The sequence below is a fragment of the Gobio gobio genome, assembly GCF_949357685.1.
Source record: "Gobio gobio genome assembly, chromosome: 14".
NCBI lineage: Eukaryota > Metazoa > Chordata > Actinopteri > Cypriniformes > Gobionidae > Gobio > Gobio gobio.
In genome coordinates this window covers 2,075,895-2,093,200 of record NC_137107.1, presented here as the reverse complement: position 1 = coordinate 2,093,200, position 17,306 = coordinate 2,075,895, and the positions used below count along the sequence as shown (strand labels likewise).

The 17,306-nt window shown below is 34.3% G+C and overlaps 1 protein-coding gene across 1 annotated transcript; it reads right to left on the bottom strand.

Annotated features, from left to right (window-relative positions):
• Positions 1-1,888: 1,888 nt before the first annotated feature.
• On the bottom strand, positions 1,889-12,727 carry txndc15 (thioredoxin domain containing 15). The gene is made up of 5 exons (XM_079835879.1): positions 12,352-12,727; positions 11,916-12,232; positions 6,985-7,148; positions 2,237-2,367; positions 1,889-2,142 (listed from the first exon to the last, which is right to left on the bottom strand). Exons 1-5 carry the CDS (start codon positions 12,419-12,421, stop codon positions 1,946-1,948), a joined length of 879 nt encoding a protein of 292 aa, XP_079692005.1. The 5' UTR covers positions 12,422-12,727; the 3' UTR covers positions 1,889-1,945.
• Between the last annotated feature and the right edge of the window lie 4,579 nt (positions 12,728-17,306).

The following is a 17,306-nucleotide window of genomic DNA, read 5'->3' as shown; positions in this document are numbered from 1 at the left end:
GACCCCGCTCTGTGACCCTCGGCATGGGCTGACCCCGCTCTGTGACCCTCAGCATGAGCTGACCCCGCTCTGTGGCCCTCGGCATGAGCTGACCCCGCTCTGTGACCCTCGGCATGGGCTGACCCCGCTCTGTGACCCTCGGCATGCGCTGACCCCGCTCTGTGACCCTCAGCATGCGCTGACCCCGCTCTGTGACCCTCAGCATGTGCTGACCCCGCTCTGTGACCCTCAGCATGAGCTGACCCCGCTCTGTGACCCTCAGCATGTGCTGACCCCGCTCTGTGACCCTCAGCATGTGCTGACCCCGCTCTGTGACCCTCAGCATGAGCTGACCCCGCTCTGTGACCCTCAGCATGCGCTGACCCCGCTCTGTGACCCTCAGCATGCGCTGACCCCGCTCTGTGACCCTCAGCATGAGCTGACCCCGCTCTGTGACCCTCAGCATGAGCTGACCCCGCTCTGAGACCCTCAGCATGTGCTGACCCCGCTCTGTGACCCTCAGCATGCGCTGACCCCGCTCTGTGACCCTCAGCATGGGCTGACCCCGCTCTGTGACCCTCAGCATGCGCTGACCCCGCTCTGTGACCCTCAGCATGGGCTGACCCCGCTCTGTGGCCCTCGGCATGAGCTGACCCCGCTCTGTGACCCTCGGCATGGGCTGACCCCGCTCTGTGACCCTCAGCATGAGCTGACCCCGCTCTGTGACCCTCGGCATGGGCTGACCCCGCTCTGTGACCCTCAGCATGTGCTGACCCCGCTCTGTGACCCTCAGCATGCGCTGACCCCGCTCTGTGGCCCTCAGCATGTGCTGACCCCGCTCTGTGGCCCTCAGCATGTGCTGACCCCGCTCTGTGACCCTCAGCATGGGCTGACCCCGCTCTGTGACCCTCAGCATGAGCTGACCCCGCTCTGTGACCCTCAGCATGGGCTGACCCCGCTCTGTGACCCTCAGCATGTGCTGACCCCGCTCTGTGACCCTCAGCATGTGCTGACCCCGCTCTGTGACCCTCAGCATGTGCTGACCCCGCTCTGTGACCCTCAGCATGGGCTGACCCCGCTCTGTGACCCTCAGCATGAGCTGACCCCGCTCTGTGACCCTCAGCATGTGCTGACCCCGCTCTGTGGCCCTCAGCATGTGCTGACCCCGCTCTGTGACCCTCAGCATGTGCTGACCCCGCTCTGTGACCCTCAGCATGTGCTGACCCCGCTCTGTGACCCTCAGCATGCGCTGACCCCGCTCTGTGACCCTCAGCATGAGCTGACCCCGCTCTGTGACCCTCAGCATGTGCTGACCCCGCTCTGTGACCCTCAGCATGAGCTGACCCCGCTCTGTGACCCTCAGCATGTGCTGACCCCGCTCTGTGGCCCTCAGCATGTGCTGACCCCGCTCTGTGACCCTCAGCATGTGCTGACCCCGCTCTGTGACCCTCAGCATGAGCTGACCCCGCTCTGTGACCCTCTGCATGCGCTGACCCCGCTCTGTGACCCTCAGCATGTGCTGACCCCGCTCTGTGACCCTCAGCATGTGCTGACCCCGCTCTGTGACCCTCAGCATGAGCTGACCCCGCTCTGTGACCCTCTGCATGCGCTGACCCCGCTCTGTGACCCTCAGCATGAGCTGACCCCGCTCTGTGACCCTCAGCATGCGCTGACCCCGCTCTGTGACCCTCAGCATGTGCTGACCCCGCTCTGTGACCCTCAGCATGTGCTGACCCCGCTCTGTGACCCTCAGCATGCGCTGACCCCGCTCTGTGACCCTCAGCATGTGCTGACCCCGCTCTGTGGCCCTCAGCATGTGCTGACCCCGCTCTGTGGCCCTCAGCATGTGCTGACCCCGCTCTGTGACTGAGTTGAACTGAACACACACAATAATACAAAATAATACGTTCACACACTTAATTTATTCAGCAAAGCTCATACACTCACACACACACACACACACACTCTAGTCCTGGTGCTCGTGGTCTTGTCCTGGGATGAGCCAGCGGATGCTCTCGGTGCAGAGGATGGCGTAGAGAGTGAAGCCGGAGATGAAGAGAACCGAGAACACGAAGAGCCAGTCGATGCTTCTGATGGGAACCGCGGGCAGAGGTCCGACACGGTCATCTTCCTCCACGCTCTGATCCGGGCTGGCTTCAAAACCTAGAGGATCATGGGAAAACACTGCCTCAATGAGTACATCTCCACCAGGCCGGAGCTCATGCAAGAGTGGGTTAGTAATGGGCTAGTAATGGACCTGTCTGATTGGCTATGAAGGAGGTGAGCGTGTCCAGCGTTCGGTCCGTCTGGTTGAACCGGGCCATTGGTTTGGCCCCTTGGAACAGGAGAATATTGGGGACGGCCACGGTTCCGAACCGCGTGGATAAGCTGAGGAGAGAGAAACACACACACACAGATGAAAAAATACTAGTTTTTGAACCATACTATAGTAAAAATACTACAGTAAATTGTAGTATATTATAGTATTTACTTCACTTTGTTAATTTACTGTAGTATCTTTACTATAGTATGGTTCAAAAACACTACAGTATTAACTACAGTAATTTTACTATAATATACTACAATTTACTGTAGTATCTTTACTATAGTACGGTTCAAAAACACTATAGTATTTACTACAGTAATTTTACTATAATATACTACAATTTACTGTAGTATCTTTACTATAGTACGGTTCAAAAACACTATAGTATTTACTAGAGTAATTTTACTATAATATACTACAATTTACTGCAGTATATTTACTATAGAATGGTTCAAAAACACTATAGTATTTACTAGAGTAATTTTACTATAATATACTACAATTTACTGTAGTATCTTTACTATAGTATGGTTCAAAAACACTACAGTATTTACTACAGTAATTTTACTATAATATTCTACAATTTACTGTAGTATATTTACTATAGTATGGTTCAAAAACACTATAGTATTTACTAGAGTAATTTTACTATAATACTCTACAATTTACTGTAGTATCTTTACTATAGAATGGTTCAAAAACACTATAGTATTTACTACAGTAATTTTACTATAATATTCTACAATTTACTGTAGTATATTTACTATAGTATGGTTCAAAAACACTATAGTATTTACTACAGTAATTTTACTATAATATACTACAATTTACTGTAGTATCTTTACTATAGTATGGTTCAAAAACACTACAGTATTTACTACAGTAATTTTACTATAATATACTACAATTTACTGCAGTATATTTACTATAGTATGGTTCAAAAACACTATAGTATTTACTAGAGTAATTTTACTATAATATACTACAATTTACTGCAGTATCTTTACTATAGTATGGTTCAAAAACACTATAGTATTTACTACAGTAATTTCACTATAATATTCTACAATTTACTGTAGTATCTTTACTATAGTATGGTTCAAAAACACTATAGTATTTACTACAGTAATTTTACTATAATATACTACAATTTACTGTAGTATCTTTACTATAGTATGGTTCAAAAACACTACAGTATTTACTACAGTAATTTTACTATAATATACTACAATTTACTGCAGTATATTTACTATAGAATGGTTCAAAAACACTATAGTATTTACTACAGTAATTTTACTATAATATTCTACAATTTACTGTAATATCTTTACTATAGTACGGTTCAAAAACACTATAGTATTTACTACAGTAATTTTACTATAATATTCTACAATTTACTGTAGTATCTTTACTATAGTATGGTTCAAAAACACTATAGTATTTACTACAGTAATTTTACTATAATATTCTACAATTTACTGTAATATCTTTACTATAGTACGTTTCAAAAACACTATAGTATTTACTACAGTAATTTTACTATAATATTCTACAATTTACTGTAGTATCTTTACTATAGTATGGTTCAAAAACACTATAGTATTTACTACAGTAATTTTACTATAATATTCTACAATTTACTGTAATATCTTTACTATAGTACGTTTCAAAAACACTATAGTATATACTACAGTAATTTTACTATAATATTCTACAATTTACTGTAGTATCTTTACTATAGTATGGTTCAAAAACACTATAGTATTTACTACAGTAATTTTACTATAATATTCTACAATTTACTGTAATATCTTTACTATAGTACGTTTCAAAAACACTATAGTATTTACTACAGTAATTTTACTATAATATTCTACAATTTACTGTAGTATCTTTACTATAGTACGTTTCAAAAACACTATAGTATTTACTACAGTAATTTTACTATAATATACTACAATTTACTGTAGTATCTTTACTATAGTATGGTTCAAAAACACTACAGTATTTACTACAGTAATTTTACTATAATATACTACAATTTACTGCAGTATATTTACTATAGAATGGTTCAAAAACACTATAGTATTTACTACAGTAATTTTACTATAATATTCTACAATTTACTGTAATATCTTTACTATAGTACGGTTCAAAAACACTATAGTATTTACTACAGTAATTTTACTATAATATTCTACAATTTACTGTAGTATCTTTACTATAGTATGGTTCAAAAACACTATAGTATTTACTACAGTAATTTTACTATAATATTCTACAATTTACTGTAGTATCTTTTCTATAGTATGGTTCAAAAACACTATAGTATTTACTACAGTAATTTTACTTTAATATTCTACAATTTACTGTAGTATCTTTACTATAGTATGGTTCAAAAACACTATAGTATTTACTACAGTAATTTTACTATAATATTCTACAATTTACTGTAATATCTTTACTATAGTACGTTTCAAAAACACTATAGTATTTACTACAGTAATTTTACTATAATATTCTACAATTTACTGTAATATCTTTACTATAGTACGTTTCAAAAACACTATAGTATTTACTACAGTAATTTTACTATAATATTCTACAATTTACTGTAGTATCTTTACTATAGTATGGTTCAAAAACACTATAGTATTTACTACAGTAATTTTACTATAATATTCTACAATTTACTGTAATATCTTTACTATAGTACGTTTCAAAAACACTATAGTATTTACTACAGTAATTTTACTATAATATTCTACAATTTACTGTAGTATCTTTACTATAGTACGGTTCAAAAACACTATAGTATTTACTACAGTAATTTTACTATAATATTCTACAATTTACTGTAGTATCTTTACTATAGTATGGTTCAAAAACACTATAGTATTTACTACAGTAATTTTACTATAATATTCTACAATTTACTGTAGTATCTTTTCTATAGTATGGTTCAAAAACACTATAGTATTTACTACAGTAATTTTACTTTAATATTCTACAATTTACTGTAGTATCTTTACTATAGTATGGTTCAAAAACACTATAGTATTTACTACAGTAATTTTACTATAATATTCTACAATTTACTGTAATATCTTTACTATAGTACGTTTCAAAAACACTATAGTATTTACTACAGTAATTTTACTATAATATTCTACAATTTACTGCAGTATCTTTACTATAGTATGGTTCAAAAACACTATAGTATTTACTACAGTAATTTTACTATAATATTCTACAATATACTGTAGTATCTTTACTATAGTATGGTTCAAACACACTATAGTTTTTACTAGAGTAATTTTACTATAATATACTACAATTTACTGTAGTATCTTTACTATAGGATGGTTCAAAAACACTATAGTATTTACTACAGTAATTTTACTATAATATTCTACAATATACTGTAGTATCTTTACTATAGTATGGTTCAAACACACTATAGTTTTTACTAGAGTAATTTTACTATAATATACTACAATTTACTGTAGTATATTTACTATAGTATGGTTCAAAAACACTACAGTATTTACTAGAGTAATTTTACTATAATATTCTACAATATACTGTAGTATCTTTACTATAGTATGGTTCAAAAACACTATAGTATTTACTAGAGTAATTTTACAATAATATACTACAATTTACTGTAGTATCTTTACTATAGGATGGTTCAAAAACACTATAGTATTTACTACAGTAATTTTACTATAATATTCTACAATTTACTGTAGTATCTTTACTATAGTACGGTTCAAAAACACTATAGTATTTACTAGAGTAATTTTACTATAATATTCTACAATTTACTGTAGTATCTTTACTATAGTACGGTTCAAAAACACTATAGTATTTACTACAGTAATTTTACTATAATATTCTACAATTTACTGTAGTATCTTTACTATAGTACGGTTCAAAAACACTATAGTATTTACTACAGTAATTTTACTATAATATACTACAATTTACTGTAGTATCTTTACTATAGGATGGTTCAAAAACACTATAGTATTTACTACAGTAATTTTACTATAATATTCTACAATTTACTGTAGTATCTTTACTATAGTACGGTTCAAAAACACTATAGTATTTACTACAGTAATTTTACTATAATATTCTACAATTTACTGTAGTATCTTTACTATAGTACGGTTCAAAAACACTATAGTATTTACTACAGTAATTTTACTATAATATTCTACAATTTACTGTAGTATCTTTACTATAGTATGGTTCAAAAACACTATAGTATTTACTACAGTCATTTTACTATAATATTCTACAATTTACTGTAGTATCTTTACTATAGTATGGTTCAAAAACACTATAGTATTTACTACAGTAATTTTACTATAATATTCTACAATTTACTGTAGTATCTTTACTATAGTATGGTTCAAAAACACTATAGTATTTACTAGAGTAATTTTACTATAATATCCTACAATTTACTGTAGTATCTTTACTATAGGATGGTTCAAAAACACTATAGTATTTACTACAGTAATTTTACTATAATATTCCACAATTTACTGTAGTATCTTTACTATAGGATGGTTCAAAAACACTATAGTATTTACTACAGTAATTTTACTGTAATATACTAGAGTATTTTTTCATCGGCTCAAATGAAAAGTGAAGGGTTTTCACTGAACCTGCTGTGCTGGGAGGCGTCCAGGGCAAGGAAATGCATGCTGGGAAAGACTCGAGGCAAGGCGTTGAAGTGAGGGGCGAGGCTGGCGGAGAACTGGCACCACGGCGTGTAGAAGAGAACCAGGGAGCACTCCGTGCCATTGGCATTCAGGAGCTCCATCAGGTCCTGTGGTAGAAATCAATGCCAGTCATGCTTAACGGTTTAAGCCACACCCACATCGCAACATCCAATCAACACCCACTGCACAGAAACAAGCCCCGCCCTACATTTATTCTTTATCTATTGATCCCTTACTACCGAAGAACAGTCTTTCACTACTATATAGTAACTTAATAATGATGTTGTGATGCACTTGTACACAAGTTTCTTTACTTATAGTTTCGACTATTAATGAAAATTTAATTTTGCCAAAGAACTTTTACTTTACGTTAATTTTTGTTGCCGACCAAAAGAGATTGCATTCACAATGGAGAAAACTGAAATCGGTGATGTGTGTGTGTGTGTGTGTGTGAGTGAGTGTTAGGGCTGTGTATCACCAACAATGCCACGATATGATACGCATCACGATACTGAAGTCACGATATGATACGCATCACGATACTGAAGTCACGATACGATACGCATCACGATACTGAAGTCACGATACGATACGCATCACGATACTGAAGCCACGATACGCATCACGATACTGAAGTCACGATACGATACGCATCACGATACTGAAGCCACGATACGCATCACGATACTGAAGTCACGATACGATACGCATCACGATACTGAAGCCACGATACGATACGCATCACGATACCGAAGCCACGATACAATACGCATCACGATACTGAAGTCACGATACGATACGCATCACGATACGCATCACGATACTGAAGTCACGATACGATACGCATCATGATACTGAAGACACGATACGCATCACGATACTGAAGTCACGATACGCATCATGATACTGAAGACACGATACGCATCACGATACTGAAGTCACAATACGCATCATGATACTGAAGACACGATACGCATCACGATACTGAAGCCACGATACGATACGCATCACGATACTGAAGCCACGATACGATACGCATCACGGTACTGAAGTCACGATACGCATCATGATACTGAAGCCACGATACGATACGCATCATGATACTGAAGCCACGATACGATACGCATCACGATACTGAAGTCACGATACGCATCATGATACTGAAGCCACGATACCCATCACGATACTGAAGCCACGATACGATACGCATCACGATACTGAAGCCACGATACGATACGCATCACGATACTGAAGTCACGATACGCATCATGATACTGAAGCCACGATACGATACGCATCATGATACTGAAGCCACGATACGATACGCATCACGATACTGAAGTCACGATACGCATCATGATACTGAAGCCACGATACCCATCACGATACTGAAGCCATGATACGATACGCATCATGATACTGAAGCCACGATACGATACGCATCACGATACTGAAGTCACGATACGATACGCATCATGATACTGAAGCCACGATACGATACGCATCACGATACTGAAGTCACGATACGCATCATGATACTGAAGCCACGATACGCGTCACGATACTGAAGCCACGATACGCATCACGATACTGAAGTCACGATACGCATCATGATACTGAAGCCACGAAACGCATCATGATACTGAAGCCACGATACGCATCACGATACTGAAGTCACGATACGCATCACGATACTGAAGTCACGATACGATACGCATCACGATACTGAAGCCACGATAAGCATCACGATACTGAAGCCACGATACGATACGCATCACGATATGGATCAATTTGGAATTAAATTTCTTTCGAGCAGAGTTTAGTATTGTAATATCTGTTTATTGAATAACCAGTGTTAGAACAGTTGAGATAACTGTAGGGATGAAACGGTATGGAAATTTCACATCACGATTATAGTGACCCAAATTATCACGGTTATCAATATTATCACGGTTTTGTTCAAATGAGATGAAAGTGTTAAAAAAGAACAGATGCACACACTTAAAACATTTCAACAAGTTTTATATTTGAAAATCAACAAACAACAAATAAATCAAGCAGCTCTATGCACTTTTTTAAGCTAGATTCTATTCCGTGGGATTTCCTTCCTTATAATGGCCGTCGTCAATAGCAACGCATAAATAATAATAATTTGTCGTAAATATAATCTTTAATATCATCTCTGTAAATATATTCGCATCAGTGTTCAGCAATGACGCATTTAAATCAGCATATTTTTAGTAAGAGCCCAAACAGTATCCTAGTGAAATAATGCATATCCATATTTCCATATGACAGTTTATTTTATTAAATATCAAAATGTGTGCATCATACCTGACACCTAGATGATCACTTTACAGTCAGTTTTATGACTGTCATTCTCTTCAAATGCTGAAGTTTGAGACGTGTATAACGTTATTAATGTTGTGTGTAACTTTAGACTGACGCTGACTGGACAAGATTTACCGCAAGTTTTCACAATCGTGATAATCACACGTGGTTTTAATGATAATTAAATGTTATATGATATTACTAACCGTCACTAAATTTTATCGTGGTTTATCGTGAAACCGGTAATCGTTTCATCCCTACTGAAAAACTATTTTGTTTTTCTCATAAAAAAAAAAAACCAATGAGTTAAATGAAACTTGGTTCTTGATTATTTTGCAGGGTTTTTCCTGCATAGAGAATAATGAGCGGCCTCAGATTAGGCCTGTCGTGATCATTCATAATCATCAGAAATATATATCGTCACATGATCCTTCACCAATCATTATTATATTATGATTTGCTGGTACAAAGTCATCTAAAGCCATTCCATAGCTGAACGTGAGAAACTGAATAATATTTCAATCGTTATGTTAAAGTTCACGGAAACTCATCTTCCCTCTGCTGCAGCTGTCAATCATTCTCCGTTCACACGGTAAAACTCTCTCCAAGATGATTTATTCATTATAATACTTCATCTGTAGATAAATGACTGTTTGCATAAAATGGCTTTATCGTGCTGGAGTTAATCTAGCGGTTTCTGAACGATGTTTTACTCGCTACCGTGTGACAACACACAGACTATTCATTATCACACGCACAATAACTGGAATTTAAATTTAATTTATCATAAGCACATTGTGCCCATAGATTGTGCCGCACTGTTTTGAAGCATTTCATATTTTTCATAGTTTTGTGTGCTGAAAGATTATTAAAAGCCTCTCGTATCCATCATATCTCTGTTGCAACATTACACAACATTACGTTTAATATAAACATCTTGTAATTTGATATTATTTGTGTTGGCCCATATAATTATCTACATTCATATATAAATCTAATAATATAAATAGTTTTTCATAACTGTATTTTATAAGAACACACAAAGTCATTTGTACTTTTTTATTAACATGTTTAGATTTTATAAAATTAGCCCAAATATTTTTTTTTCCAGAATTACTTTTTGTAATTGCAATTTTTTTTATATATATATTTTTGTCATACCTTATGATTTTTATTCCTTTATTGTTTTTTCTATAATGAAGTAGTGTGTACTTATTGGATTCTGGATTGTGTTTAACAAATAAAAGAGTAGTTGTTAGTTGTAGATATTCTATAGAGATAGAAATATATGAATCATACATTTATAAACATTTTATTTTGTCTGTTGTGATTGTTTCAGTTATTTACTGAATTAAATAAATATTTAAAGGTGTTTGCTGTAATCTTACTGCAAAGTGATAACTTAAAAGGGATTAAATTCATAATTGTTTAATGATTGAAGAACACAAAAAATTTATGACAAAGCTCTAAAACTGACAATTAATTGGCAAAATCGCGAGCCGCGGGTCGGCTGGGCCAAGCAGGATTTACCACCTCCGCCTCATTTTGGATATTTATCAGGTACAATACATGGCAAATGTTGGAATGTAAAACAAATCTCGCGATAAATCTAAAATCTAAAACAAATTTGGGAAAACTAATCTCTTAACTAATGCAGTAAACTATGGGAGTCAGTTGTGCTATAATATTAAAGGTAAAAATGAACTGATTTGTGCTAACTTAAATTACATGTTTTTTATAATAATAAAGTTATAATATTAACTTTACAAATTACATAATATTCGAAAAAATAATTAGTATGTCCAAATCGTAGTATGTTGAAAAGAGTATTCCACAGATTCCCGGATGGTCTACTATTTCCGGTCAGAATCCGAAGTGCAGATCGATGCGCACTCTAACGGCTGATATTACCCACAACCCATTGTAAGATGGACGAGGATTCGATTAGAACTACAAACGCGGATAAAAAGTGTTAAAAAACTACAAACATGACGGTTACGCGAGTCTGACGGTTAAGTAGAGAGGGTTAGATAAAGTGATTTGAGTGAGCAATTATCAGTATTTAACCTGACGAAAAGATATTATTCAATGTTAGCCACATTATATTTCACCTGCAGCAGCATTGAGAACTTTTATAATGATACGTTTGGCCATTAACTTTGCAAACACATGAGGAGAGTCTCTGCATTAAAGACCCACGAATGGCAGATCAAAGTGCGACTACATTTCTCTCCGATACGGTAGGAAATTAAACTGAAAGTGGAGGATTTGAACTGTGACGATGATTGACAGGGCAGTTTAAACGCACGTAACTAAGCAACAGAGTCCGTTAAAGATGACGAAGTAGTCCCAAAGCTGGCATACTCTTCTGCTACACACTCAAAAGTATATACTTTTTCTTCACAAAAAGAGTAGGACGCAGGCGAACTGGGACGCAGCACACATGACCCTGCGCTCAAACGTGACGTCATCAAACCACGCCTTTGTTTTGGTACACACTTACATAGTGCACCTTTAAATGATTGAATATAAATGACACGCACCTGGGACGCGTTGAGCACGTGCACGCGGAAGCGCTCGACCCCGCTGATGTTCCTCCGGTCGCAGGTCACTTTGAAGGTCTTGGCGGTGTCGGTGAAGTTGTGGCTCTGCGGTTCTCCGGTGTCGGTGTGGATGACGGCGGACAGCAGCTCCTCCGGGGCGTCCTCTCCGGAACACGGCTCTCCCGGCGGAGACTCCGGCGGCTCTCGGGGGATCAGAGGCGGCGTCCCCGCGGGAGAAGGAGCCGTTACCATCACCGCGTCCGCCATCTCCGCCGTCGGGAAGCGCCTCGGAGGCGGATCCGGGATCTCGGACACATCTGGGAAGACACGGCAATAATAACCGCATTAGTAACACCACCTCACACCGGCTATGCGCTTCCCAAGCGGACTCACTCGCCTCATAAACACGTTATAAGCGGTATTAGTGTGTTTATACCTCCGTGTGACAGCCGCACGAGCCCGGCGATCAACAGCGACAGCGCCAAACTCACCGGGGTCGCGCTCATCTCGCCGACATTAACGGAGAGAGCGAGAAATTATCCGTGACTGTCCGTGACGCGCGATGACGGTTATGTTGATATTTTGTATGAACCCGAAGGGAAAGATTCGGCTTCCGGTTCACGACGGAATCTGTGTTTAGTTAAACAACTCGGTTTTAATACATATTTATTATCGTGGCTGTAAGTGAAACAACACGTCGATCATTAGCAAATGCTGTCGAAATCCGCCTCAGTTCCTACAAAACGGTTGAGTGGCTTTCATCAGCCGTTACACATAAAGGGCTGTGATTGGTCCATCCTCAGAAGCGCGGAGAAAACTAACCGGGATCACGTGACACTCTCCGGGTGGGGCGAATAATGGTTTGTAAACACACAGGATGCGCGCGCAGATAGGTTGCAGAAAACCAGGGGGAGATACTTATAGAAAATTACATGGATACGGTACAAAATCGTTCGATTTAAAAATATTATAGATTATTTATATATATATTATATTGACTAATTATAGATTATTAAATGTTATTTTCAAAATGTTGTCTTGTCCGCATATTACAGTCGTTTGTCACCCAGCAAAATTTAAGCTTTGCCAGTTGTGATCTGGTCATGGAATCTCTCGTTTATTCCCAAAATCTTAATTCACGTCTCTCACAGGGGATTATACACATTTATTCCTGGTTTGCATTTAATTAGGCCCACATGAAAAAATACTATAGTATATTATAGTAAAATTACTCTAGTAAATACTATAGTGTTTTTGAACCATACTATAGTAAAGATACTACAGTAAATTGTAGTATATTATAGTAAAATTACTCTAGTAAATACTATAGTGTTTTTGAACCATACTATAGTAAAGATACTACAGTAAATTGTAGTATATTATAGTAAAATTACTCTAGTAAATACTATAGTGTTTTTGAACCGTACTATAGTAAAGATACTACAGCAAATTGTAGTATATTATAGTAAAATTACTCTAGTAAATACTATAGTGTTTTTGAACCGTACTATAGTAAAGATACTACAGCAAATTGTAGTATATTATAGTAAAATTACTGTAGTAAATACTATAGTGTTTTTGAACCGTACTATAGTAAAGATACTACAGTAAATTGTAGTATATTATAGTAAAATTACTGTAGTAAATACTATAGTGTTTTTGAACCATACTATAGTAAAGATACTACAGTAAATTGTAGAATATTATAGTAAAATTACTGTAGTAAATACTATAGTGTTTTTGAACCGTACTATAGTAAAGATACTACAGTAAATTGTAGTATATTATAGTAAAATTACTGTAGTAAATACTATAGTGTTTTTGAACCATACTATAGTAAAGATACTACAGTAAATTGTAGAATATTATAGTAAAATTACTCTAGTAAATACTATAGTGTTTTTGAACCGTACTATAGTAAAGATACTACAGTAAATTGTAGAATATTATAGTAAAATTACTCTAGTAAATACTATAGTGTTTTTGAACCATACTATAGTAAAGATACTACAGTAAATTGTAGAATATTATAGTAAAATTACTGTAGTAAATACTATAGTGTTTTTGAACCATACTATAGTAAAGATACTACAGTAAATTGTAGTATATTATAGTAAAATTACTCTAGTAAATACTATAGTGTTTTTGAACCGTACTATAGTAAAGATACTACAGTAAATTGTAGTATATTATAGTAAAATTACTCTAGTAAATACTATAGTGTTTTTGAACTATACTATAGTAAAGATACTACAGTAAATTGTAGTATATTATAGTAAAATTACTCTAGTAAATACTATAGTGTTTTTGAACCATACTATAGTAAAGATACTACAGTAAATTGTAGTATATTATAGTAAAATTACTGTAGTAAATACTATAGTGTTTTTGAACTATACTATAGTAAAGATACTACAGTAAATTGTAGTATATTATAGTAAAATTACTGTAGTAAATACTATAGTGTTTTTGAACCATACTATAGTAAAGATACTACAGTAAATTGTAGTATATTATAGTAAAATTACTCTAGTAAATACTAGAGTTTTTGAACCATACTATAGTAAAGATACTACAGTAAATTGTAGAATATTATAGTAAAATTACTCTAGTAAATACTATAGTGTTTTTGAACTATACTATAGTAAAGATACTACAGTAAATTGTAGAGTATTATGGGGAAATTACTCTAGTAAATACTATAGTGTTTTTGAACTATACTATAGTAAAGATACTACAGTAAATTGTAGAATATTATAGTAAAATTACTCTAGTAAATACTATAGTGTTTTTGAACTATACTATAGTAAAGATACTACAGTAAATTGTAGAGTATTATAGTAAAATTACTCTAGTAAATACTATAGTGTTTTTGAACTATACTATAGTAAAGATACTACAGTAAATTGTAGAATATTATAGTAAAATTACTCTAGTAAATACTATAGTGTTTTTGAACTATACTATAGTAAAGATACTACAGTAAATTGTAGTATATTATAGTAAAATTACTGTAGTAAATACTATAGTGTTTTTGAACCATACTATAGTAAAGATACTACAGTAAATTGTAGAGTATTATAGTAAAATTACTCTAGTAAATACTATAGAGTTTTTGAACTATACTATAGTAAAGATACTACAGTAAATTGTAGAGTATTATAGTAAAATTACTGTAGTAAATACTGTAGTGTTTTTGAACTATACTATAGTAAAGATACTACAGTAAATTGTAGAATATTATAGTAAAATTACTCTAGTAAATACTATAGTGTTTTTGAACTATACTATAGTAAAGATACTACAGTAAATTGTAGAGTATTATAGTAAAATTACTGTAGTAAATACTGTAGTGTTTTTGAACTATACTATAGTAAAGATATTAGAGTAAATTGTAGAATATTATAGTAAAATTACTGTAGTAAATACTATAGTGTTTTTGAACTATACTATAGTAAAGATACTACAGTAAATTGTAGAGTATTATAGTAAAATTACTGTAGTAAATACTGTAGTGTTTTTGAACTATACTATAGTAAAGATACTACAGTAAATTGTAGAATATTATAGTAAAATTACTCTAGTAAATACTATAGTGTTTTTGAACTATACTATAGTAAAGATACTACAGTAAATTGTAGAGTATTATAGTAAAATTACTGTAGTAAATACTGTAGTGTTTTTGAACTATACTATAGTAAAGATACTACAGTAAATTGTAGAATATTATAGTAAAATTACTGTAGTAAATACTATAGTGTTTTTGAACCATTCTATAGTAAAGATACTACAGTAAATTGTAGAGTATTATAGTAAAATTACTGTAGTAAATACTATAGTGTTTTTGAACCATACTATAGTAAAGATACTACAGTAAATTGTAGAATATTATAGTAAAATTACTCTAGTAAATACTATAGTGTTTTTGAACCATACTATAGTAAAGATACTACAGTAAATTGTAGAATATAATAGTAAAATTACTGTAGTAAATACTATAGTGTTTTTGAACCATACTATAGTAAAGATACTACAGTAAATTGTAGAATATAATAGTAAAATTACTGTAGTAAATACTATAGTGTTTTTGAACCATACTATAGTAAAGATACTACAGTAAATTGTAGAATATTATAGTAAAATTACTGTAGTAAATACTGTAGTGTTTTTGAACTATACTATAGTAAAGATACTACAGTAAATTGTAGAGTATTATAGTAAAATTACTCTAGTAAATACTATAGAGTTTTTGAACTATACTATAGTAAAGATACTACAGTAAATTGTAGAGTATTATAGTAAAATTACTGTAGTAAATACTGTAGTGTTTTTGAACTATACTATAGTAAAGATACTACAGTAAATTGTAGAATATTATAGTAAAATTACTCTAGTAAATACTATAGTGTTTTTGAACTATACTATAGTAAAGATACTACAGTAAATTGTAGAGTATTATAGTAAAATTACTGTAGTAAATACTGTAGTGTTTTTGAACCATTCTATAGTAAAGATACTACAGTAAATTGTAGAATATAATAGTAAAATTACTGTAGTAAATACTATAGTGTTTTGAACCATACTATAGTAAAGATACTACAGTAAATTGTAGAGTATTATAGTAAAATTACTGTAGTAAATACTGTAGTGTTTTTGAACTATACTATAGTAAAGATACTACAGTAAATTGTAGAATATTATAGTAAAATTACTCTAGTAAATACTATAGTGTTTTTGAACTATACTATAGTAAAGATACTACAGTAAATTGTAGAGTATTATAGTAAAATTACTGTAGTAAATACTGTAGTGTTTTTGAACCATTCTATAGTAAAGATACTACAGTAAATTGTAGAATATAATAGTAAAATTACTGTAGTAAATACTATAGTGTTTTGAACCATACTATAGTAAAGATACTACAGTAAATTGTAGAGTATTATAGTAAAATTACTGTAGTAAATACTGTAGTGTTTTTGAACCATTCTATAGTAAAGATACTACAGTAAATTGTAGAATATAATAGTAAAATTACTGTAGTAAATACTATAGTGTTTTTGAACCATACTATAGTAAAGATACTACAGTAAATTGTAGAGTATTATAGTAAAATTACTGTAGTAAATACTGTAGTGTTTTTGAACTATACTATAGTAAAGATACTACAGTAAATTGTAGAGTATTATAGTAAAATTACTCTAGTAAATACTATAGTGTTTTTGAACTATACTATAGTAAAGATACTACAGTAAATTTTAGTATATTATAGTAAAATTACTGTAGTAAATACTGTAGTGTTTTTGAACTATACTATAGTAAAGATACTACAGTAAATTGTAGAGTATTATAGTAAAATTACTCTAGTAAATACTATAGTGTTTTTGAACCATA